Source organism: Eupeodes corollae, chromosome 3 (assembly GCF_945859685.1).
Source record: "Eupeodes corollae chromosome 3, idEupCoro1.1, whole genome shotgun sequence".
NCBI classification, from domain to species: Eukaryota; Metazoa; Arthropoda; class Insecta; order Diptera; family Syrphidae; genus Eupeodes; species Eupeodes corollae.
Window position 1 is genome coordinate 55,900,495 of NC_079149.1, and position 27,244 is coordinate 55,927,738.

The following is a 27,244-nucleotide window of genomic DNA, read 5'->3' on the forward strand; positions in this document are numbered from 1 at the left end:
TAGATTGTGAATTTAGATGCTCGAGAGGGGACTTTACTACCCAATTGCCTTCCAAGTCACAAGAAGCAGTGATTTGCAAGAGTTATTTTTTTCGTTTGACTTCAGTGCTGTTGTTGTTGTCACGCTTTGATCTTCCAATTTTGTTAATATCATCGGCGTATCCGAGTAATTGGATGGACGTTTGGAATTATGTAACTCTGGTGTTGACGGTTCATTTTTGCACAATTCTTTCCAGAACAATGTTGGAAAAGTCGAATGACAGTGCATCGTCTTGTCTAAAACCTTTTTTGACATCGAATGCATTGGTGAGTTCTTTTCCGACCTTGATAGAGGAGGGTGCATTCTCCATCGTCATTCTGCACAAACGGATAAGTTTGACAGGGGTGCCGCAATTAAAATAAAGAATTTAGTTGGCTACAAATATCTCACGAACCAGTAGCGACTTTAATTAAACTTTATTTTATAAAATTCAATTAACAGTTTTTCTTATAACTAAAAAAAAAAACTGAAAACTTATATGTATTTGTCACCTGGAATATTTAGCTAAGAAAAAGTATATATAAAAAGTAACAATATATACAAACCTAAAAAAAACCACTGATTGTAGAATATCTTTTCAAAAATTAATGATATTACCTTCAAACTAATTTTATATTATGAGGATTATTGATCTCATCATTTGTTTAAATTTTTAAACAACAATCAAATTTTATAAAAAATAAAAATCTACAAAAATAACAACGCACAATTTGTAAACCGATTCGAGAAGGTATTTATATCAAAATGTTTTCATTCTATGAAAAATTTTGTTGTTAGCAAGGGTAATGTTCTTAGAAAAATAAAAGGGTATTTCAAAAAATGTTGACTAAAATTCAAGAAACAAATTTGGAATTGATAAATTTATTGATATTGAAATAATCAAAACCGATAGAAATGGTTTTGGGTTCAAGTATTATGAAAACAAAGAAAGATATTGACTTCAAATGTCTTATCTCACATGATAAAATATTATCATAAATATTTCGTTAAAGTTTTAGAAAAATGTACCGAAGAGCACGGTTGGAAAGTTATCAGCTTAGATACCAATACAAATAATAATTGCGTTTTAAAGGTATTTTTTTCTCGTTAAAAAAATTTCAAAAAACAAGTTTTACTACACTGTTATTATTTATCTTCCACACTTCTTGGTTTTTCTTCTTAAAATATATGTAGTTTAAAATGTTGAATTGATACCAAAAACTGTTGAATAGTCAGATACAACTTTTAAATAGAAAGACATATGTTAATAAATTAAACTAAATTTTTAAACTAAAACATTCAATTTTATTAAAAACATAGAAACGATATATTTGTACAAAAAAATTAAGAAAATCGTATTGTACCCTTAGAAACTAAAGTTGGAACAAAAACTACTGCTGCATAGGATAACCCAATAAGTGCAGTTATACTTCCTGCAGTAACAAATGTCTTGTACAGAGCCTGAAAAATAAAATAAAATAAAATAAAATGAAGATTATGATAATTATATATAAAATTTGTAAGGGTCTGATAAATTTATCAAGTTTAGCAATTGCAATTTCTTGATCTTTAATAATAATCAACTTTTTTCTTATTATTGTTGAACCTATAATTATTTACCTTGTCTTGCCACTTTCTATTTTCGATGCACTTGCTATAAGGCATATTAGTAAAGGAGACACTATTATAAAGCGGCACCCAAAAGCTGGGAAAGAGGGTATAGAGCAGGTCATCGAATACCTTACGACAACGGAAAGAGAATCTTTTTGTCAAATCTCGCATCTGAAAAAAAATCAATTTTAAAATGACAATTCCTTTTTTTGTTAAGCACTCTTTGTTTCTTAACAACTTACAACTACATAATTATACATTGCTAAATCACAAATTGCATGAGCATCTCGCCATCTTGTTTCGGTGAATTGTTTCAAGGCTTCTTCAACAGTAATATTAGATTGTTCAAGAATTGAAAATAGCACACTACAATCTTCAAATCCAGCATTCATTCCCTGTCCATAGTAGGGTACCATTGCATGAGCAGCATCTCCAATCAGTAGTGATTTAGAATTATGATATGGATAGCACTAAATATATTTAAAAATTATTTTTTAAGACCGTGAAAACAAAAACATAATAATAAATAAAAACCTTTATCGATACTAAATGTTGGGGTTTAGACTTGAAGAAATCTTTGATTAGCCTTTCTTTTCCAATCAACGGAAGAGCATCGCAGTAGTTTGTTTCAAAGAAATCAATTAAGGAATCTGCGTCCGTAATTGTGTTGAAAACCGTAAATGGCATGGACAGTGTCACTGTGAAAGATTTGTCCTGATTTGGAAGTGCAATCATCATGTAAGAACCCCTTGGCCAGATGTGCAAATAATTCTCGGGCATTTGAAACTAATATACATGAAATTATTTACTTAACAGTACTGTTATAAAAACTTTGAAAATTCAAAACTAATCTTACTTCTCCATCCTTAGCTGGGATACAGAGCTCTAAGTAGCCATGTTCAATATACTCCTGGGTATAGTTGAAGCCAGGAACTTTGATCATTTGGTTTCGAACAGCGCTAAAGGCCCCATCACACCCGATTATCAGATCAGCTTCGGTATTTACGATTTCGGTAGGTGTTTGGCTTCTGTGGAAGAAGAGAGTAAATTAAGAGCAATCTTACAAAATCAAAACGTAATATTATGTTACAAATATGCTTCCCAATTAATTTATTGATTTTTAAGGAAAATGTTATAAATAAAAGCTTTATAGACATAAAATTACAATAACCGATACCCATTCCCATCATTTATTGCGCTTTCTCTGAAGGAAAATAATCAATGATACAGACCAAATAATAAGCCCTTTAGTCATGCAATGGTATGGCCACTATGCCATCTTTATACGACGTTTAAACCAAAAACAAAATAATTGTTTTCTTTAAATTTTCTGAAAAAAATTTATTTTAAATCGATTTTTGAAAAGTAGACCAAAAAAATAAACAGTACCAACATTTTAAACAAACAAACACTTAGGCGATTTTCCAAACTCAATAACTTCATTTCGGAAGTTAAGCAACAAAAACAAGAAAAGGCACAAGAGTAATAAACTTTGGAAGCAGTATCATTCAAGCCTGAGGCAGCATGCCACTAATGTTGATTTTAATTGCGTCTAGAGTTTCGGTTTTTTTCGTATACATAAAGTCTATTGCGTAAGAACAAGAAATAATATAACGGTTTTAAGTCGCATGTTGACAATTGTAGTATCCAAAAAGTGAAATTTGGCTGTCAGGAAACTCCTCACATGATCTTCAATTTTCAGTCAAAAAGGAGATAAATTACTAAATTGGGATTAACATTTTAGCGATTCCTGTAATATTATGACACTTCAAGTGACGTTTGAGTTTGACAGGTGTCAAATTCTTTCGCGGCTAACTTGAAATAAAATATTTCAAACAAACACAAAACACTAAGGATTGAAAAAATTATCTGACAAATAAGTTTTTGTTTTCTATATGACTATCCCTAAATGTGGAATATAACTTAAGCTATTCATGCATTTTGATAATGTGTGAAGCATGCTTCAATTTGTTTTCTATATAATAAGGCAATATAAATCATTTAAAACAGAAAACGTTAAGCTTTATAATCTCGCAGTAAGCAGAAATTGTAAACATACGGATACATTAAATACTCACACGTTATCCTGATTAATATTTTTCGAATTGAAGCCTAAAAATTTGAGAAAACATTTCCATCGTCGTCGAGTGATCTTTTTTTCTATTTTAGTACTATATCCAAAATATTAAATTCATAATCAATATGGTATACCCTTTAGCTTTTGTTAACTTAATTCTAAAGTAGGTACATGTGTATTTCATTGTATTGGTACATCTTTGGCTTAAACAGGAAATTTTGAAAAAGCGATTACGAAAAATATATGTGACTGCGAGGATAACGCTTGCATTTTATTAAAATAACAAAAATAAGTTCATGGAACTAATTCCTTATAATCCGTTAGTAGCTAAATAATGTCACAAATAGAAAATTTTAAAACATACCTCTTGAACTGCATTGTGCCTTCCGATAAATTAGCTGCAAGCAGTTTATGTTGAAAATGCAAATGAATATTTTCATATTTTTGTCCTTCGTTCAAAAGTATTTCATTCAAATATTTTCTTCCGACGGAGTAGAGGCACTTAAAAAGAATTTTAATGTTATGTATTTGATTAATTATGAATTTAAAATACATACCTGATGATTACATGAATCATAAATAACAACTGTAGTTTTTCCTTTCATATCGTGCAACATACGTCCTTTCATTGGAATGGCAGTTTTAAGAACCTCATCTTCCAAACCAACAGCAGCTAATGCCTTTCGACCTCGCTGAGATAGTGCGAGGTTAATACTTCGTCCTTGTGGAATATCTGATCCTCGCATATCTAAATTTATGAATATAATTTTAGTTGATTATTAATTAAAGAAAAAGTATATACTTATACCTTCTCGGTATTCGTATAGATGAACTTCATGTCCCTTTTTTGCCAAATTTAACGCCGCAAGAGAGCCAACCTAAAATTTAAATCAAAATTAGTGTTAATATACATGTATATATTATTTATAAATTATAGTTTTAAATTTAATGGGGATCAAATAAATTTGACAACAATTCCACACGCACGCCTCACTTATTTGTACCAGGAATGTTTTCATGATCTTTTGATAATTTAACTATTTTAATATATACGAGTACACCCCACTTCAATTGAATACGCACACAAAATTTTAATTGTATATATTTTCCAAATATTTGCGGGTTTTTGTACCATCTGTGGGTGGTAACTACTTCCTTAATGATTATTCAAAAACAACCACCAGTTTTTCTTTCGCCCATTCAAAAAATTATTTTTGCTAAGTTTGGTAGTCGGTACTTCCAACTTTTACTTTTGATTATTTTGTTAATTCATACTGATTTGAATCCAACAGTTTGTCGGTATATTTTCACGAAATTTCGCTCTACTTCAACCCAATTTGTAAAAATTAAGGGGCCTTTGTTTTCAAACTGACGACCACGCTCAATAACTCTGGTTTCGTAATAACTTCTTCATAGCACAACACATCCTTCTTATATTCTCAAATCGTGAAAATATTAAATTGATAATTCAAGGCCATTATGTCAAGGTGCTATTATTCTTACTTTAGGTAAGTTTAAGTTTTGAAAAACTCTACTAGCATAGCTTTCTGTTGTTCTTCAAGTAGCGGTTTTGTAAGTTTGATTTGTTTCAAGATGGCTTAAATTTTAATAACTTTTAAACTTCTGAGTGACTTGCGTTTCATTTTTTTTTTTTTATTTTTGCCCAGAACTAGAAGAATCTGCTGTACACCTTTAAATTGCTCGTCTTCAAGCTGCTGTTTTTACAATTGTTTACTTTAAAAAACTGCTAATGCATGTAGATTTACCTATTGGTCTTAAAATTTTAGATCAGAAATTGAATATCACTGAAAACACTAAAATATTTAGAAAAAAAATAGTACAAGTATTTTCAAAAATGTTTGTCAGTTATTCAATTGAAGTGAGGTGTATAATTAAAATAGTAAAATTATCAATTATCAGTTGCACCGGAGTGTACATAAGCATGTGCATATTTACAAAACTAACAATTGACTTTTAGTGGCGGGCGTCTGGTCGGAGCCTTAGGATTTGTTTGCGTCTTATCAAAAAGTGAGCAAGTGAATACAAAAACTAACAAATATATTTAAGGAATTTTTAGACTTAGTTAAGTATTTTTAACTAAATAAATAATAATTATTTCTGATAAAAAACGAAGAAAAATATTAAAAACGACTCATTCCTTCAAAGCCTAAATTTAACCTTATTACCTAGAAATTCTTTAACTACGCAGTTCTCGGAGTTATGTGACCCAAATATTTAGTTACTTGCCAAATCATCATATTCAAAATTTGACATTTCAATTTGACAAAGCACCAAAAAAAAATTAGTAGAAAATATTGCACTAGATAATCGATACTTTCACAGCTAATTAACGGAACTGATATGAATAAATACATTATTTTTACATATAATTATATTTATAGAACATGATATACGTAATGAAGGATGCATTTTATTTAACATGTTTTTTGACGGCTTGTTTAAATTGCCATATTTGGGTTAAAATTCTACTAGACATTGTTACGCTAGTTTTAAACGAATTTAATTAGTTATGCATTTCTTATGTAAATAATTGATTTAGTTACGTAACTAATATATTATCTTGATATTTCTCTCCAAAAATCTTCACAATGAAGTAAAAAGTTTTATAAGTTATGATTGAAAGTTAAAAATGTTCAGATTTAAAAGTTAAAAAAAAGGTTCAATCCAGAAGGCCTGTTACTAATCCGTATGAGGATCTCGGATTCATACAAAAAAGATGTTCTGAAACAATAAAAAATTAATAAAATAACAGTCAACAATCATCTCAAGAGAAAAAAGATTCTGGGATGCGACCCACACATCCCATCTACTTATCTTGCTGCAAAGGTTTGTAGGTTTCCGTGTTTTGTTAAAAAAGTTATCAGTTAAACTATTCTAAAAAAAACTGAAATAACCAACATTTTACACATGATGGAAAAGTTTGATTTCAAAATCTGCTTTTGTTAACGAGATTTTTAGTTGTTGAGCAATTTTTACCAATTTTAGTAGCATTTCTAAAAAAAAGTTATTTCTTGAATAAACATATACAATTAAAAATAAAAAATTAACCCATTTTGCTCACTATTTTTTGCAGATTTAAATTTTATATGAGTTAGATTTGTATAAAAAATTACTGAATTAGTTGGAAGCCTATATCTCAAATTTTTGAAAAGATATTTGAGTCGAAATTCACGTTTAACCAACTTTGAGTAATGTTTTTTTAGGTTTTTATTTTTAATAAAAAAAAACTGTCAATCCGATTTTTCTCAAAAATTTACTAGATGTTAAAAATATTATTCTTCGTTGCACAAAATTGTTTTGGGGATAAATAAAATTATTGTTTATTCGTAAAATTTTCGAGGTTGTTTTCGTTTTATTTTTTATTTATAAAAAAAAACAGTTACTTGGATTTTTTTTCCCAAAAATATACTGGTTTGGTATCACGTTACAATATATAATAAAACTTTTAATTCAAGTCTCTAGCGTTATTGGTACGTGAGATGGTAAAGAAAACCACCCATGCAATTTTCTTGAGAGCCCTTTCTGCATCTTTCTGCACTATTATCTGTATAACGAAATTCATTTGAAGTCGATATCACTTCTGGTTCTTGAGCTACAACGAAAAAACGTTGCGAACGTACGGGCGTACGGACTAACGGAAGTACAAACGTACGTACACACGAACACACATACATCTTTCTAAAAATCATTTATTTCGACTCTATGGACCTTGAAACGTCGAGAAATGTCAACATTTTCAATTCGACAAATCGAAAACATTACAATAACTTCCTATGGGAAGTTAAAAAGGTAAAATTTCCCAATAAAAAAATGCCTCAATCTGGAAGGCGTGTAACCAATTCGTATGAGGACCTCGGATTCATACAAAAATACATAGATGATGTTAAACCTCAAGATTAGTGATTTTGTGTACAATTTAATAAATAAGCAATCGCATAACACAGCTCTTATTATTATTATATATTATTAAATTTATTATAAAACTAATTATTAAAAAAATTGTTTTTAATTAATTGTTTCACTAATTTATCTATTGATCTTCAGGAATACATTTAAGATGCCTCTAGTGAATTCCAAGCGCAATGATTTATAACAATAAATGTATTTGAAATACCGTAGATAAATCATTAAGTATAAACATGACATTCTTCAGGTATCCATAAACTTTTGAGAAACCTAAAGTGTAAAATTTATATGTTCTTCCAGCTGAAGCCATTTCGTACTAAGCCGCCGCATCAGCAGACAATCAAGCATCCAAAAAAAATTTTAGTTTGCACTTAATCTCTTCGCTCAACTTCTCAGAATTTTTTTATAATCATTCTTTTGTTATTTGTTGTTTTTATGAAATAACAATTAGTGTTTACTTATAAATGTTATTGTTTACTTTATTCAGACACATTTGTTACTAATGTAACTATACATAAGTTACATTAGTTACGCGGAAAATGATCTTACTAACAACTTTTTTAAAACAATTTTAAGAAATAAAATTGAAAAATTTATTGTAATGGTAAGTTTCATGTCTTGTACTAAGATATCGTTAAAGAACTTAGGCATGTATTTTGGGCAAAACTTGTTGGACGGTATCAAGTTAACAAAATCATGATATTGTATAGATTTCTTGTTATACAAATGTGAATTTTAATAATAACAAAAACCTTAAACCCCTTACACCAGATCGAATTTAGTAAAATTTGTTGTATGTTCCAAAATAAAAATACCATAAGAGAGAAGACATAATCACCATCAAATAAAGGAATAGAATGGAGTTACAAAAAAAAAACCTTCTAAGCTGGTTTTCAGCAATAAACTTAGATTTTGGCAACTTGTTCAGAGATCACAGCAATACCTTCCCTTTCAGATGGGACAATATGCGAAAAATGTTAAGTTTGTATTATGTTTTTATAAAAAAACGAAATTGCCTTAAATATCAATTTATAGTTTATTAGGCATACAAGGGCAAAAAAGCTGCTGTATTGTTTATTTTTCGAGCTAATTTACTTAATTCGGAGGGAAATATATTCGTGATAAAAATATATTTATACATTTTATCATAATTTCTAAGATATACAAACAAAATGTTTATATTGCTTTAAAAATTCATTAAATAGGCGTTATTTAATCAGTAAAAATCGAATACAGAAAATACTTTATCTGCCCAAAAAATCTTAAATTTTACATTCAATTTACAATCCAGTCTCTATTAAAATCTTATCTGTGGATGAATATGCTTCTTACTGACAAAAACTACCACAATTCTAAAAAAAATTAACAACAATTTATTGAACTATTGGGCCCATTTCAAAACGAATAGATTTTTTCTTTTTCACTTTTGTTGCTTTCCATTAGAAGTTCAAGTTACTTTAATGCTTTTAAACTAATCATGCATATTATTTGTGCTTAATGAGTTTTTAAATATATAATGATACATATGTAAATATCCAAATCATGACTTACAATAGAATTGAAAAAAAAAACTAAATGTATTACTTATTTAAACTTACCAATCCAGCTCCTATTACTGCAACCTTCATGGGCTGAACATTACTTCCATTTAAATTAATTTGTTTAATTTTCTCCATTTCTTGTGGTGTTTGAAATGAACTATTAACAATTTCACTCATTACACTCTTTTTATAATTTAATTAACTGAATTTGTATTGTATAAGGATTTAAAGAAGTTTCATTAAAAACACAAAACAATAAATTACAACTTCACTAACTAACAGTTGAAAATCAAGTGAAAACAGAAAACTGAACTAAAGAAGCCCTAAAACAAACTGTCATCACTTCAAACCGCAAGAAAAGAAAATGATACTATAACCAACGAAACGAAGTGCTAGACTGTGAATGATTTCGTTTTTCATTTTTCATGACAAGAACAAAAAAATAATTCAAAGATAACGGCTTACAAAGTAATGAGAACATTAAACACAGTGAGATCTCTTTAAATCGAACTTAAACTTAAGATTAATTATTTATTAATTATATTAATTATTTATTAATTATATTAATTATTTATTAATTATATTAATTATTTATTAATTATATTAATTATTTACTGTCATTGCTTAAAACACTTAAGCTTTTAGAGTTATTTAAAATATTTTGAATAGCAATAGTGAGGCACTAACTTCACATGGAAAATAACTTCATCTTTAAGTAAGAAATAACTTAACTTTTTTCTGTTCTGGTCAAGTTGCTCTGTCGGGCTTTGACATTTCGAATGAAAACAATGGACACTTATGAGGCAATCTTAAATGTTATATATGTATATCGTAAACGTCAGACTTACGCCAGGTCGAGCATTTGGCAGTTCATTGTCAGTCATTTTGTTTTAATAATTGGAAATTAAAGTAAAATAAGAAATAAATGGATAAAGGCGAGAAATAATGCTTTCCTAGTTTTGGCTCTATAAAATTTCTCAGCAAATCTAATGTCACCACGTTGCCGGTTTCATTTGCGGTGTTTAAAAAACAAAACTGTTTTGAATCATGTTTTTTATTGTTTTATTATTAAGAACAAATAAAAATAATCCATTGCGTCTCTGCTTAAATTTAAGTCCCGATCCCATCTCTTTTTTTGTCGTTTTAAAAATGTATCACATCCAGCATAGCTCATAAAACCGAACAAAGAAAAGCCAAGGAAATAATCAAGATCATTAAATTCGGCCATAAACATCTCTTCTTAAAAAAAATATCTTTATAAATTAACTACGTACATATCGTAATACGATCAAATTATTTCCGACCTTAAATATGAGAACAACTTCACCAGAACATAATTAGTTTTCCACTAAAAACGAAGTTAGTGAAGGCTGTGCCTGTAATGTTTATTCCTTTCGCCATATATTACACATTATTTAAATTCGAAGTAGAGAGCTTCAACTGTAATCTTAGTTCGCAAAGATTAAGATGGCAATTTTGTGAAAACTGAAATAAGTGTATGTTTCAAATTATATGGAATTTACAGAAACCCACAAAGGCTTAAGACCTTTAAGGGAAAGGGTTGTTAATTTAACAAAACAAAAATTCTAATATTTAATATTTGAATAAATGTAAGTATGTTCATTGTACATTTATGATGTCATACATATGTATGCCTCGAAATTGTAAGATTATAAAATCATATATGTAAAATAATCAAAGTGTGTAAAACTTGATAAGAATTATCTTTGATCTCTGCAACAAACCTTGGAAATAGTATTCAACTTGATCTTGTATTTATGTATTATGATAAGATTATTCAATCGAATGGATTGTTTTAAATGAATTCTACAAAAAAAAAGGATCAACATTTACAAAAAAAGTACTGAAAAAAAATGTTGAAAACTTTGACTAAAAGTTAATATATGAAATAAAATAAAAATAAAATGTAACTTAACATACTTTACTTAACAAATGTATTCGAATAGTAAATAGTGAATAAGAATTTTATAAGTATTTAATAACTTCAATATTTCCTTACATACACAAATAAGTTCAACCCACAGTTTATTTTACAAATTCAAGTTGAATGAAAAATTAAATGTTTCATAAAACATTTAATAACAGAAAGTATTTCAAATAAGCTCACTATTTCTCTAAATTTCACAATTTTCTGCAATTGAAAAAAATGTGCTTAAGTATTTAAATAAAATATGAAATGGCTAAGCCCGTGCAAATACTCGTACATATGCTTGTTTCGATTTAGCGTTCGGAAAATAGAATGAATAGGCTCAATTTCTAATACAGAATATCTCTTTCTAGGTACTCGACTCTCTCGAGAATCAGTTGGTACCATCCAATATCAATACCATGATGCTTTTGTGAGATAATTTGAATTTTATATTGTGTTCGTATTTAAACAATGAACAAATTATTCGAAATCGAACCATAGCAATGTTGGTGGGGTTTGGTATTTCAAACTTAAGTATTCCCTATTTTAATACTTGTCTGACTTAGTGAATGTTAAGCTTAAGACATTTTCTATCAGAATTTATGGAAAATCGTATTTCTAAGAAAGTTTTAATTTCTTGAAGCTTTACAAGATAAAGAAATGACAAAATCGTATCATCAGTTCTTAAAATAATAACTAACACTCTTAATATAATAAGTAATAGTAAGAAATATTTAGAGCTTACTTAAATGAACAATTTTTATTGTTCAGGTTTAAACGAAAGTTTGCTTTTATTAATTAAGTTAGATATTAGAAAAGAAGGTGGGGATTGAACATTAATAAATAAATTATAAATAATTATCTAAGTGTAAGACTTTTGTACAGTGTTTCCGCAATTCTAAAAAGGTAAAAAACCGAAGATTACATACGTAATTTTTAATTTTATGTGTATCATCAAAACTTAAGAAAAAATAGGAACAAATAAACATAAAATAAATAAATTAAGTAAAAGAATTTTATTAAACAAGACATTACAAATAAATAAATAAAACATCAAGAATTCAAGTTATTAGATGATGGTATGCACTTATGCAGTGATGGAAAGTTTCATCCTTTATTAGTTCAGTTAACGACAGAATCCATCTTATTACTCTAAAAGATAGTCGATTTTATGTCATTTAAACGCGAAAAAACTCTTTGAGCTGATGCACTAGTATGTGGTAAAATTAAAGCATGATTATGAATATTGATGTTTTTGAAAACTATTTTTTACATTGCGTTTTCCTAGAGCACCGACGACGACGGTGCTACTTCGGCAGTGCTGCAGTGGTTGTAAGGGTTTTAGTTGAAGACTGTTTTCCGAAGTACATCACTATTTCAATATAATAAATTGAAAACAAAAATTAGCGACGTAAACCACTTTATTAACAGAATTATTTGCAACAAAAGAGTAAAACGTACTATTTAAACTCATAATTCCTTACTTCTTACATAAAAGTGAAAAAATAACCCCTTATTTGATTTAGACTTAGCGTTTCTACGCCAAGGGTCTTCAAATTAGTTTTCAAAGTTCAAAATCCAGATAACACAAAATCATAACCTAACAAACATGTAAATTTCTCATCACTCACAATTTCGAAAACAAAAAAAATTCATAATCTGAAGAACATTTCTGAAATGTTTTCCGTTTCCAATTTCAAACGGAAAATTAATTTGTTTCCCAAATATCAACACAGGTAGAAACTACATATGTAATATTCCGTAAAGTTTGACAATTACAATCCATTTTCATTTCTATTAGATAGATAAATAGAAACAAAGGACATTTTGAAAAATGATTCTCTAAGCGTCCAAACCAAAATTAAAAAAAAAAAACGAATTAGAAACATTTCTGTTTGAACGGAAATGTTTTTAAACAATGTTTCATGAAATATTTCTTTGCTGTGGACACAAGTTTAAGTTTGGTAAGTTTTTCGAATTAGACACAGGTCATGATTTTCTTCTTCTACACTTAAATAAGAATCTTACAGAGCACTATGACTAAATTATAATTAAAACAAATCATTCATCTTTTTAGTTTTCAAAGTAAAGCTAAATAAAAAGAAGCTGGGACGCGACCCACACTGATAACTTCCCATCCCGTTTGTCGGAGTTTTTTGCTATTTTTGTAGGTTTACGTGTTTTTGTTAAGAAAGTTGTCAGTAGAATTGGTCTTAAAGATTAAAAATCACCAGCAATTATTTTCATATGATGGAATAGTTTGATTTCATAATTTATTTTTGCTAACGACATTTTAAGTCGAAAACCAATTTTAACAATCTTAGTTGGATTTCTTGAAAGTTCTAATTTTTTATAAAAGGCATTTTTTTTCTAAGAAAAATATCTTATCAGGATGAAATCCTTTTTAATACAATACGTCACAAGATATCAAAAATCGAATATTAATTTTGCGTACTATTTTTTGTAGGTTTTAATTTTAATGAACAAAACCAACTGTTGCATTTTTATCAAAATATTACTAAATGTCGAAAACTATATATTCTAAAACAATAAATTAGTTTAAAGTCAATATATTTTTTATTTTTTAAAATACTTTAGTTTTTGTAAAATACTGTCAATTCGATTTTTCTCTAAATTTTACTTAATGTTAAAAATAATATTTTTTATAAGATGAAATTAGTTTGAAGCGAATATTCTAAATTTTTAAAAAGATATTAAAGATATTTGAATCGAAAATCAGTTTTTATAAAGTTGTAGTAATGTATTTTTGTTTCAATTTTTAGTAAAAACAAACTGCCCATTCAATTTTTCTCAAAAACGTTATTCTTCGTTGCATACAATTATTTTGGAGATAAAATCATTTTTTTTTAGTTTTTTGATTTATAAAAAAAAAATTAATTAAATTTTTTTTTGTCAGAATTATACAAATTTTGTACCTGTCACATTTCATAATATAAAATTTAATTTAAGTCGCTAGCGTTATTGGTTCGTGCGTTATTATGGGTCAAACAAAATGTTCCCTCATTTTTTAAATGGTTATAGTAAAGACACCACCCACGCAATTCTTAAAAAACCTTTGTGTATTTCTCCTTATTATTATCTTTTTAACAACATATATTTGAAATCGATATCTCTACTGGTTCTTAAGATAGGAACGGTGAAAAAAGCTTCTCAAACCTGCGTACACACCAACACACAGACACCTTTCCAAAAGTCTTTATTTAGACTCTAGGGACCTTGGAACGTCTAGAAAATTTTCAATTTGACAAATTAGACCGATTATAATAACTTCCTGTTTGAAGTTAAAAATTAGAGACCTAAACCACTTTATCTTCAGAATTATTAAAAAAAAATAGGGTAACGATAAAATTTAAACTTATAATTGATAACTTCTTACATGTTTTCATAAAAAGTGGAACAAATATATCAATCTTTGATTTAAATTTCGTGTTTCTAATCAACACGGTTTCCTCTTTGAATGGAGTTCAAAATCAAGAAAACACAAATTCATAAAGTTCAAAATCTAAAAAAAAAAATTGAAAAACCAACACATTCACAACTTTGAAAACCTTGTAACCAAAAACCCAATTGATCCATTGAAAATCTTAAGAACCCAAATTTTCGATATGTTTACAAAAATCTATAAGAACCATAGCTAACCTACAAAACCCCAAATCAAGAAAAAATGTATACTTTAAATGCACCCTCGATTGTTAATTTAAATCGTTACAATACGAAAAACTGCTCCCGAAGAATTCTAAAACAACTATAGTTACTTAAGTTTTCTTGATTAGACTAAGGCTATAATTTACTGAATTTGACAGGTGTCAAGTTACTGCACTACGGAGTTCAAATCACCAAAAAGTTGACTCTATACATTCTTTTGATTCATTGCTGTCAAACACATTTTAGGTTAAGAACATATCCTCAATTTTTTAAAAATGTTGTTCAAATATCAAATAATGACATAAATCAAACCGGAACCGGCTTCTTAGCCTAAAGGAACAATAGTTTAACATACAGTTGTTCAGATTCAGAAGCAATCTTTTTCCCAGTAAATTGCAGAAGCCATCAACGCTTCCAATATGAAATCAAAAAAGAGGCTGGGATGCGACCCACACTGATAACTTCCCATCCCGTCTGTCGATTTGTCTTGCTTAAAAGTTTGTCTATATGTACTAGTGTCAATTTTACCAAATTTGCGTACTATTTTTTATAGATTTTATTTTTTATGAAAAACGGACTGTTGGATTTTTATATAAAAATCACTGAATATCGAAAACAATATTTTCTGTAAAATAAAATAAGTTTGAAGCCAATATTTTTAATTTTTGAAAAGCTATTTGAGTCGAAAGTAAATTTTTACCAAGTTTTAGTATTGTTTTTTTTAGAGTTTTATTTTTTGTAAAAAAAACCGTCAATTCGATTTTCTTCAAAATTCTATCGAATGTTGAAAACAATATTTTCTATAAGATAAAATTAGTTTGAAGCCAATATTTTATAGTTTTGAAAAGATATTTGAGTCGAAAATCAATTTTTACCAACTTTTGTTAAATTTTTTTTTAAGTATTTAATTTTTTGTACAAAAACTATTAATTCGATTTTTTTCAAAATTTTACTAAATGTTAACAACAATATTTTTTGAAAGATAAAAGTAGTTGAAAGCCAATATCTACAACTTTTTAAAAGATATTTGAGTCGAAAATCAATTTTTACCAACTTTTATAAATTTTTTTTTAAGGTTTTTATTTTTTGTAAAAAAACTGTCAATTCGATTTTTCTAAACATCTTTCAGAATGCTTAAAACCATATTTCTTATAAGATAAAATAAGTATGAAGTCTAACTTTCAAGTTTTTGAAAAGATATTTGAATCCATATTTAATTTTTACCAACTTTTGTTAATTTTTGTTCGGTTTTTAATTTTTTATAAGAAAAACTGTCAATTCGATTTTGTTCAAAATTTTACTGGACGTTGACAACAATATTTTTTAACAGATAAAAGTAAATTAAAGCCAATATCTCAAAGTTTTCAAAAGATATTTGGGTCGACAATCAATTTTTACCAACTTTTATTCATTTTTTGTTTAGGTTTTTATTTTTTGTAAAAAAAACTGTCAATTCGATTTTCCTCAAAATTTTACTGAATGTTGAAAACAATATTTCTTATAAGATAAAATAAGCTTGAAGCCTAAATTTTAAGTTTTTGAAAAGATATTTGAATCGATATTTAATTTTTACGAACTTTGAGTAATGTTTTTTTTAGATTTTTATTTTTTATAAAAAAAACTGTCAATTCGATTTTTCTCAAAAGTTTATCAGATTTCAAAAACATTATTCTCCGTTGCTCAAAATTGTTTTGGAGATGAAATCATATGTTAGTCGTTAAATTTAGGAGGTGACAAATTTTTTTTTTCAGTTTTTTTTTGATTTAGAAAAAAACCGTTAGATAGATTTTTTTCAAAAAATATACTTCTTTGAGATCACGTTACAGTTTATTATATAAAATTTAATTCAAGTCTCTAACGTTTTTGGTTCGATAGATATTTAGGGTTAACCAAAATTTTCACCTTTTTTTTAAACTGCTATGGTAAAAAAACCACCCACGCAATTTTCTTGAGAGCCCTTTCTGCATCTTTCTGCCTTATTATCTGTATAACAACATTTATTTGAAGTCGATATCTCTTCTGGTTCTTGAGCTATGGACGACGAAAAAAACTTCGCGAACGTACGGACGTACGGACGTACAGACGTACGGACGTACGAACGTACGTACACACGCACGCACAGACATCTTTCTAAAAATCTTTTATTTCGACTCTAGGGACCTTGAAACGTCGAGAAATGTCAAAATTTTCAATTTGACAAATCGGACCCATTACAATAACTTCCTATGGGAAGTTAATAATATAAACATTTTTGAGTGACTGTGGATTGTTTAACATCCACACAAAACTCATATCATTCCAAATTCCAATAAAAACAAATGCCAAAAAAGACTTAAAACAATAAACATTAAACAAAAAGACCCATTAATATGATAGCTGTGTGTTTCTCTAGCTAAATTACTTGCATAGGTTATGTACATAGGTGGCAAAATCTACGTTTGATCTATTTTTAAATGTTTACAACAATTAAAAAACAAAAAAGAATTAACCTAACGTATGTATGAAATGTAGCATCAACAAGTTGGTGTTGCTTATACTCGTATGCCTCCTGTAGCTTCATTTCCTTCAAAACCACAATTGTACCTCCTTTATTGTAAGTTAGAACAAGATGGCCATAGTGAAAGAATTTTCATTTCGAGGAAAAACTCAACGATATGCTCAAACTCAACAGACCGATAATGACGAGCAGACGACCGACCGCGACCGACCAAATGATGATTTTCCTTCGCTTCAATCTCAGGCATATACGAGTAGCTCATCGAGAATGAAAAACAAGCAAAGCATAAACTTTTTCGCCGCTGTTTAGACATCCACGAAAGTCGAAAGGAACAGAGTTTATTTTAAAACTTAAAACAAAAACACTTAAATAAAAAAAAATTCCGTTCCCCAAGAAAAATTAGAAAACGGTCAGTTGCGAGCGGACCTCTGAAATTAGCGGAACTTTTGCCAACCATAGTCCGCGAAAGACGTTCATTTTTTGACTTTTTTTTAACTTAAATTTAAGTTTAGCTTTTTTATTTAATTTTGTTTTAATTGTGTTCTCTGTAAAAAGAAAATATACACACATATATACAAAAATTAGTTTTCTTTTTGATCGTTTTTCACGTTCGCTCAGTTGATACGCCTTTCTATATAAAGTTAAGTTAGAAAATATTTCTTTTTTTATTTAATTTATTTTGTTTAAACTTAAAGTTAAATACAAATTTTTCATCAAAACGATATGACATTTTCGCGAATAAAAGTGATAACTATATTAGTGTGCTCATTTTTGGCACTTAGTTTTCCCGGATATGTAAACTGTGCAAACAAAAAAGGATCACAGGGTGGTGGCTCTGCCCCACCACCACCACCAGCACTTCCTCTAGAACCAGAAGCCGTAATCGAGGAGGTCAATGCGAAGCAATTGGATAAGCTCCTAGCCGAAAAGGATTACGTGGCCGTATTCTGGTGTAAGTTTTTAATATTCCGCCAGACTCGAGAGCGAAAAAAAGGATTCGAATGAAAGTGAAATAAATAAAAATGAATATGAATAATATTTTACCAAGCGAAAAGTGAGAGTGTATTTTTTTATCTGAAAAAAAAATGTGTGAGTGTGTATGTCGGTGGGCTTAAAAATAAAATAGCGTGAAAATTCTTTTGTATCTGTGGGGTTATTCTTGTGTTTTGCCTACGCTTTTATGAGATTTTTAGTCATGGTGCACTCGGAATTTAATTAACGGCCCACGCCCGTCATCCGTCGCGATTCAGATTGAGAGTGACCCAGGACTTTTAAGAAAACACCACTTGTGTTCAACAATCTTTATTTACAATGGACTGATATGCAAATATTATTAATATACATTTGCATTTCCGCTATACACCAATATGGCTGCTGCTGCTGCTAATCGACGTAATCCATTTCCTTTCGTCGGATTATATAACGTTAAATCTTTCGGTGGTGCTGTCAATTTTTGGCAAATATAATTTTCCCCACTTTTTCATTTTTGAAAAAATATACATACTCTGGGAAAATCATCAGACATCAGGCATCAGAGTTGATACATACCTACCTACCTACATACCGTCCGACCTGATTCGACATTTTTCTGACAATTTTATTACTTTTTTCTGGTTTTACGTGATGGCTTATGGTAGAAAATATCTTACTTTTTTCACTTTTTCCTCTCAATTCAACGCAACGCCCGCCATTCTTGAGATTGCTCCCTCATTTTTAATCTCTTTTTCTCTCAGAAGTCTCAAGAGCTCTGCATTTTATACAATTTCAATGTAAAAACGAAAAAACTCTATTCTAGAAATAGATTTTCCTTGCTCTCTAGCCAGAAGAAGCTGTCGAGACAGCAGCGGTAGAAAACAGAATAATGTTGATTTCAGTGCGCTCTAACTTACTTTTCACCAATGCTGCTGTTGAGAATATTTTAAAAACTATCAAAACCATCATTCCGCTTTCAGAATATTTTCAAAATATTTAATGTAGAAAATATTCTTGACAAGAATTTTAAATAATTTTGTTCGTCTATTTATTATACTCAACTCATGTGATGTATATATGTATGTATGTACATATGTATATACTCGTACATATACATAATTTGTCTTTATGTTTTTCCATGACTTCAATAATAATAATAAAATCAAAAAAATACAAATGCTGTTCGATATTAGATACTTTTCTACGTTTGCGATTACAACAAAAATATACCTATTCACGCAAGAAAATTTTCCAAAAATAAATTTCAATGGTGACAGAAGAAAAATAAGAAATATAAAAATTATTTTTGGAAGGTGAATACAATTTAAAAATTATAAAAGAAAAGACAAAGAAATTAAATCCCGCTAATGATTTTATTTTACGTGTTTTTTTTTCTTGTTGTTTATCATTGTGTTAATTCTATTTTTTAAATTCGAAAACTGAATTATTGTAGGTAAACAAACGTCAAAAATTTTATACACAATATGATTCTTGGTTTTCTCCAAGTCTCTCTAAAACATCGCACAAGAATAAATATGCATTTTTATATCAAGCAGTTTTCAGTGTTGAAAATGTCAGATTTTGTTAAAATTAGAATCATCAGGTGAATTTAAGACACATGACGTACGTTATACATACATTTGTTTGAATTTGAACTTGAAAATATATTTTATAGGCACCTACTTTTAAATTTACTCTTGACTTGAGGTATCACAACGCACCAGATTCTGGTCTAAGTGTGTTGGATTTTTCAGCCAGCCACATTTACAACAAGGTTACTTTTGACTTATTTGTCAGCCCTCTTGTTTTGAAATAATTTTCAAGCCTAGGAGACTAAAAATGTTAATTGAAAATGTGGATGCATAAATCTACTTGTGACCAGAATCGGGTTTTCAAAATTCACTAATTCTTACAGCTTTTAGCATTCATGTCAGTTGTTTTTGGAGTTTATAGATTTTTTAATTTATGTGTGTTCTATCATTTCTTTACTTTATGGAAATTTTAATATAAATAAGATTTGAAGATTCCTAGAGCATAAACTTGAATTAGTACATACTGATGAAAAGATTTACCAATAAGGGGACCAGGTCGTCTAAAGTACAAAAATGTCACCTATTTTTTCCATTAAAAATTAAAAGAAGGATGTTTCAACTGTTTAGGGGCTTATTGCTACGTTTATTGAGCATACAATATTTTTCTTTTTCATTTTAAAAACAATATTTATTATTATACAAATTCTGCTGAAGATGACCCAGGTTATGGCTCGTCGTAGATGATTTCAAGGCTTCTACTCATCTGAAACACAACATTTAAAAAGATTCTCAATCAAAAAGAGTCCAGCTGTGGTTAAAAAAACATACAAATTGACAAAATGGCGTATTTTGAAAAGGAAGTTTGTAAGATCGGGTCTTTTTTTATTAGTTTTTTTTTTTTTATTGTAAGAGAAATAATTCAAATCGGATTATGATTCTAGCTTTAAAAGTTGTGAAAAAAATATCCAATTTTCAAGTGATTCGGTTGAATAATCTATGCAGACAAAATTTTTGAGGAAAATAAGTTTAATTTTTGAGGGACAGATATTTTTAAAAATTGAGCACATTTTGAATACTTACAGTCCGCGATTCCGGCACCATATAGGATCCCTTCCAAACGTGAAGGGTATATAAAGGTATATAGTGTACTAAACTATATACATATACAGCTATATATTTTCGAAGAAGGGTCAAAACATCTACCACCAGTATTATGTATTGATTGTTTAAAAATTACTTTTATTGTTTTTTCTTAAAGATTTTTGAATCAAAAAACTATTCTTGAAAGTTTCTGTAGGTTGATATTTTTGTCTGGTTTTTGAGATATGATCAAAGAAAAAAGTGTATTAAGAGTTCATACACACGCTTATACAGACATCTCACTTCACTTAAAATAAAGGATTTAGATTTCTAGAGACCTTGTAACGTCAATAAACTTCTCAATATTCAGTTCAACCAATTGCAACAGTTACAATTTTCTGCAATGGGAACTTAAAAAAAGTAACATTACGCAGACAAAGTACAGCAGCTTTCTTTTTATTGATTCAAGATAAAATATTTACTATAACAATATATTAAAAACGGGTTTTTGAAAAATACAACCACATTTTTTTTTAATTTGGTAAAAAGGTGAAGGGGGAAACTAACTTTTTTTCAATGTTAATGATTTGGTTTTTACATTTATTTCTATAGTAGTAAAAAAAACGATATTTAACACTGGTTAACAATATTGTACTTTTCCAATTGGTTTTGGTGGCCTTTATTCAATTTCAACTAAAAAATTATTTCGTAATGGTTTTCCAAATCTATTATGTGTAATCTATAATATCTGTGGAAGAACGCCCTGAAGTTCAAAACGAAACAGATCTTAACTTCATCGATAAACACAAACAGAACTTACTTCATTAAAAAATGCAGCAATATACATAGCAGTCTCGTTTTTGATACCACAGTTTGCACTCTTTACATTAGAAATGTTGCCATTTTAGTTTTTATTTTCTGTTTTCTCCGTCAATTTATTCTTATTACAATAAAACTTTGTTTTTATTAATTTCGAGCTCCTCGTCTGAATAAGGACAATATCTTCGACATAACTTATAGTATTACTTACAATTTTCGAAAAATCTTTATTATTTATTAAAAGAAACGTTGAAAGTTAACACGGTTTAAAAGCAACCGTTGTTCTTGTAACGAATCCGTCGGTATTTAAAAATATATACAAATTTGAAAGCAAAGCAGAAAGTTAAAATCGAAGTTCTGATTTTCAATCAACACTCCTAAATGTATTTTATAAACCAATGATTCAAGGTTTGCTGAAAACATCATATAGAGTCAAATAAAGGCTCAAAACTTATGAAAATTTTCTAAATCCAAGTTAGATGCCAAAATGATTTAAACTGTACCTAGAAGACAAAGCATAGTACTTTGCTAAATCATCATACCATTAATTCTTAAGCTACAAAATGTGCCTTTAACATGTGACTTAAAAACTCCATTTTTGATTGTCTTTAAAAACAAAAAATTACGTAATAGAAAAATCTTACGGCAAGATTCGAATTGAGTATACAATTAAACCTTAAGATAAAACATTGTTTGGTTTGCTTAAAATTGTATGTCATAAAAAAGCTCAATAAAAATAACTAATAGCGTTTTTATTAATCACTATTGAGCAATTTTTTTCTAAATCTGTCTTTTGGTCTCTGTGGTACAATATTCTACTTCATAATAAAAGATTATTTAAAGGGTTAAGTATTATACCTGGAAATAGGTTTTATAGTTATTTAAAAATGCAATATTTAAAACACACAATTGTATTTATAAAGTATCTAGTAGTTTTAATAATTTATTTGACCCAGATGTGTGAGGCTTATCAACATTCCAAATCTGCTGTGGATTTATGCGCGCAATTGCAATTTAATATAAAAATAATAAGTAAATTAAGCCCGTATTGAACCAGGACCAACTTACATCTCTATTCCGCTCCTGTGTGAGAGCAATGTCGGGTATAGATGCTTCCGAATTCGAACAGCTAGTTTGAAAAAGCACTTTTTATGATAAGAATTACTTATGGAAGGTTTGTCGATTCCTTGCAAGAGTCAGTACGCATGAAAAAAAAACTTAAGGTGTCAAGGTAGAGATTGAATAGAAGGCACCTGGCATGACAGCATGCATAATAAACATTTTTAAATACTTTTACCAAAAATCAAGTTAAAGGGTGATTTTTTTGAGGTTAGGATTTTCATGCATTAGTATTTGACAGATCACGCGGGATTTCAGACATGGTGTCAAAGAGAAAGATGCTCAGTATGCTTTGACATTTTATCATGAATAGACTTACTAACGAGCAACGCTTGCAAATCATTGAATTTTATTACCAAAATCAGTATTCGGTTCGAAATGTGTTTCACGTCTACCCAAATAAGCCAGCAACTAATCCAGCTTTGGAAGACAACATTTCCGAAGAAATTCGGGCTATTCCGGCCGAAATGCTCGAAAAAGTTACCCAAAATTGGACTTTCCGAATGGACCACCTAAGACGCAGCCGCGGTCAACATTTAAATGAAATTATCTTCAAAAAGTAAATGTCATGGACCAATCTAACGTTTCAAATAAAGAATCGATGAGATTTTGCAAATTTTATGCGTTTTTTTTTTTTTTTTAAATTCTCAAGCTCTTAAAAAATCACCGTTTAAATAAAATTTGTAAAGAAAACGGTTTCATTTGAACATTGAAAATGTTGCTATGATACTAATCATGATAAATTCATAAACTTTAAAACAATTAAAAACAGTTTTTGCTCAACTCTCGATGTCTTCCGAAGCAAATTGCATTATAGGTCATTCTATCGAAGCTGAGGTTTCTGACAATATGTTGTTTTAAAAATAGTCCAATTGCTTAGATTGATTTCTTTATCATAGCTGCATAAATTGTGAAACACATAAATTGTGTTCAAGATGCAGTTTGACGAACTATCAAATTATATTTGTCCCTATAGAACAATTATATTTTGATGTATGGTTTATTACACACAATGTTGTTTTGCACTTAAAGAGAACTGTCTGTTTGTTGCCATAAATTAATACTTTGTATTTAATTTGAATGTCCGCAATTGAACTAAACTTTAAAACAAAAAAAAACAAAAATTCTATTTTTGTCACAACTAAAAAGAAAAACTATACCTACATAACATAACTCTTGGCAAACTGTGACACAAAATAGTTTGTCTACTAAAAAGCAAACAAATATTTTCGTACAACACTCGAAAACCTAATCAACCGAAAAAACGCTAAGAACAGAAAAACAGCTGTAACACTTGCTACGTGTAACGTGTATGATACACTGTACACTATAGACAGTACAGCGTTTTCAGTAGATTCTTTTGCATCTTCTTCGAATCTTCCTTTCGATTTATTTATTTTTTCGTCTTGAGGCTAAACGCTGATAAATTTGCTATTTCTACCTGCTCGCCATGTTCTATCAGTTCTGATCGCTGACAGCAGGATGTTGTGGGAAGTTCAAATTCTAAATTGGTGCACCCGTAAAATGCAGTTTTTTTTTGTTTTTCAATGAGCCAAAACTGCAGCATTATTAATAAGTCTTATTTAATTTTTTTTTTATTTTGCTTTGCTAGTTTACTTGGCTTTTTAATTTCTTTGGGAGGACTGGCCGTTGTTGAACTTGGCCGATGGCGACAACGATGACCACCACAAAATCATAATTTATTTTATAATACTCTACGCTCTGGTGACACGCTTTCTGGTCTGGGGGATGGAATATCAGTTCTTTAATACAGTTGATATTATAAATCATTTATACTTAATTAATTGTCTGAGAAAGTTTTTAGCAAGTAGCTTAATGTTGGCGTTAATTTATTTGGATCTTATAGGTTCAACGGTTTTCTGTTCCTATAATAGACTTTCAGGTAGTTCAAAAACCTAAAGGTTTCAAACGAAAACAACAAATGTCAATACTCCATAGCAAACTGTAAAGAAGGTTTTGTTATGTGGAAAATTTAAAGTGTATTAAGAATTAAACAGTACACCAGCAACACTGGTTTCTTTTGGTCCCACAAACTAAACAATACTTTCTTCAATTAGTGAGATGTCCTTAATTTGAATACCGCCTTTAAATTTGTCTATTAATTCAGATTTTTAAAACTATGACCCTTTAAAAATACTAAAAAGAACTCATGCATTTCTCTTAACAAAAAATTGCATGATGATTTTGAAAACTACAAATCGTTCTATTCTAGATACAGTGCAAATAATTTTAGAATATAAATTAGTTTTTGCTAATTCTCATTAGTTGTGAGTCTCTATTTGACTCTGCATGAAGTTTTAAGAAAACCTTGAATTTAATACTTTTATAGCTTTGAAAAATACGTTTTCAACTTAATTTTTATTACTGATTTTAACTCTAACTAATTACTGGCGTTTTAAAAGTACACGTTTTCAACATTATTTATTGTTTGGGAAGCGGATTCGTTACAAAAACAAATATTTTTAAACCGTGTAACCTTTTTGTGTTGAAACTGTTTTCGCACAATGATTCAGCGTATTTTTCATATTTTTTTTTAAGACAGGAATATTTTATGAAATAATAAAAAGTTTCAAATGAGTATTAAAGAAGAGGATTATAGATTTGGAAAACCATTACGATTTAAAAAAAATGCTATTTCATAAATTGAGATATATATATACTTAGTCCAAAAAGGTGCTGTACAGCAGCCTAAATTTAGTAATTTTTTGAAAAAATACTAGGTATAAATGTAAGAACGAAAGTGGGAACATTAAAAAAATGAAAGTTTTCACCTTAACCAAATTACAAAAAATGGGATTGTGATTTTTAAAAACCTGTTTTTAATGTATTGTTACAGTAAATATTTTATCTCGAATCAACAAAAAAAAAAGCTGCTGTACGAAAACTTTTTGGACTATGTGTATTTATATACAAAGACTTATAAGTACGTGTTTTTCGAATTTTTAAAAGTAATATATATCTCCAAAAACTGTAGTAATACATTAATTTTGTTATAGGTTTTGAAATAAGCCCCTCAAAATCCATTTGAAAAGTACAATTTTATTGTCTGGAAGAAAACATTGAAGTACAGTTTTTCAGTGAACAGATTTTCAAATCTGTAAATTCCAACTATTATAGCTATTTCCTCGAAGGTCCCTTAAGTTTTGAATAATGCGCCTGTTTACTACTTAAAAATGTGAGTGAATGCATAATAACGTCATGCAAATATTATTTCACTAATATCATATACTATATCAATTTTCTTAATAAACACCATTTGATTTGATCATTAAATCAACTCATGTAAAAATGGGGTTTAATTTTAACAAATGTCTCAAGAACTTCATAAACTTTACTTAGAAACCTTTTAAAAACACATTTCCAATTTGCAGATCCATAAACTAAAATTATACTTCAAAGAACACAATCCAATATTTAAAGATTTTATCGATGTTGCGAATTATATGTTTTAAGAAAGTTTAAATGTTGAAAATTCAAACAAATATTACGTATAAGCCATCACCCGATGCGGATACTCGTTCGTTGTGTATTTAATTATTGAAAACAAAACAAAAAGAAGATATCATTTGTCTATAAAAAAAAGAACTTCTTTAAATTTATTTAGGTACAAAATCAATACAAAATTTGTTTAAAATGTGCGAACAAATTTTATTGGTTTTAATGCTTCCTTTCCTTTGATAATTTTTGATATGTTTATTAGTATATATTCAGGTAGCTTAAAATTTGAACTTTGTATTGTATTATAAAATATTTATAAATTGTTTTAATGTTGCAAGCAAAAACTTCCAAAATAAACAAACATTATTTAAAAACATATTTATTGTCAATACTTTAAGACGTACAACAATAATAAGAACAAACTGTTTTGCTGTTTTTAATGTTTAAAATTCTATATTTCTAGTATTATTTTGTATTTAATTTTCTTTTATAAAATATTAAATATTGGCATAAACGCGAGAAACAATTTTTAAAACAATTAACAAATCAGAATAACATTTACGAAACTGTAAAATTCTTGGAATACCTGGCACAAAATTAAGCGTACACTTGGATATGAAAGCCAGAAGAATTTGTATTTTATGGTAAAATTATAAATTATTAATTTATACGGCCACTTTTAATCGTTATCACAGCCGTTAGTAGCTGCGGCATCGATGCGACAAGGTTTTTTTGTGAAAGAATGTATGTATTCAATATTAATTGGGTAATTGGTTTTTGTTGCTTGGGTTGCAGTTCTCTAGCTATCACTTGATATATTTTCTTCACACAAATGCTCAATAAGCTTAAGTTCCGTTGACTGAAGACTTTCTTTTGGACAATCCTTAGAGAACCAGGGCCTAGTGACTTACAACTCTGAACTATTCCTGTGATCGAGTAATGTTTTCAGAGAAGGAAGGGATCTACAGTTTATATGCCGAATCCGAAGGGCTAATT

The 27,244-nt window shown here is 28.7% G+C and overlaps 2 protein-coding genes across 10 annotated transcripts in view; one reads left to right on the forward strand and one right to left on the reverse strand.

Annotated features, from left to right (window-relative positions):
• Positions 1–1,300: 1,300 nt before the first annotated feature.
• LOC129952325 (kynurenine 3-monooxygenase) lies at positions 1,301–9,568 on the reverse strand. Its single transcript, XM_056064860.1, has 9 exons — positions 9,232–9,568; positions 4,515–4,584; positions 4,264–4,454; positions 4,071–4,207; positions 2,486–2,657; positions 2,164–2,415; positions 1,872–2,099; positions 1,639–1,800; positions 1,301–1,479 (listed from the first exon to the last, which is right to left on the reverse strand). Exons 1-9 carry the CDS (start codon positions 9,349–9,351, stop codon positions 1,363–1,365), a joined length of 1,449 nt encoding a protein of 482 aa, XP_055920835.1. The 5' UTR covers positions 9,352–9,568; the 3' UTR covers positions 1,301–1,362.
• A 7,934-nt stretch (positions 9,569–17,502) lies between these two features.
• The window catches only part of LOC129952700 (uncharacterized), a 52,787-nt gene continuing 43,045 nt past the window's right edge, over positions 17,503–27,244 (forward strand). For 2 of the 9 annotated variants that reach the window (XM_056065474.1, XM_056065475.1), the window contains exon 1: positions 17,510–18,219. In XM_056065474.1, coding sequence (XP_055921449.1) covers positions 17,991–18,219 — 229 coding nt within the window. In that variant the 5' untranslated portion in view covers positions 17,510–17,990. Of the gene's footprint in view, positions 18,220–27,244 lie in introns of all 9 variants that reach the window. The other 7 variants (XM_056065470.1, XM_056065471.1, XM_056065467.1 and 4 more) reach the window with 5 other exon arrangements.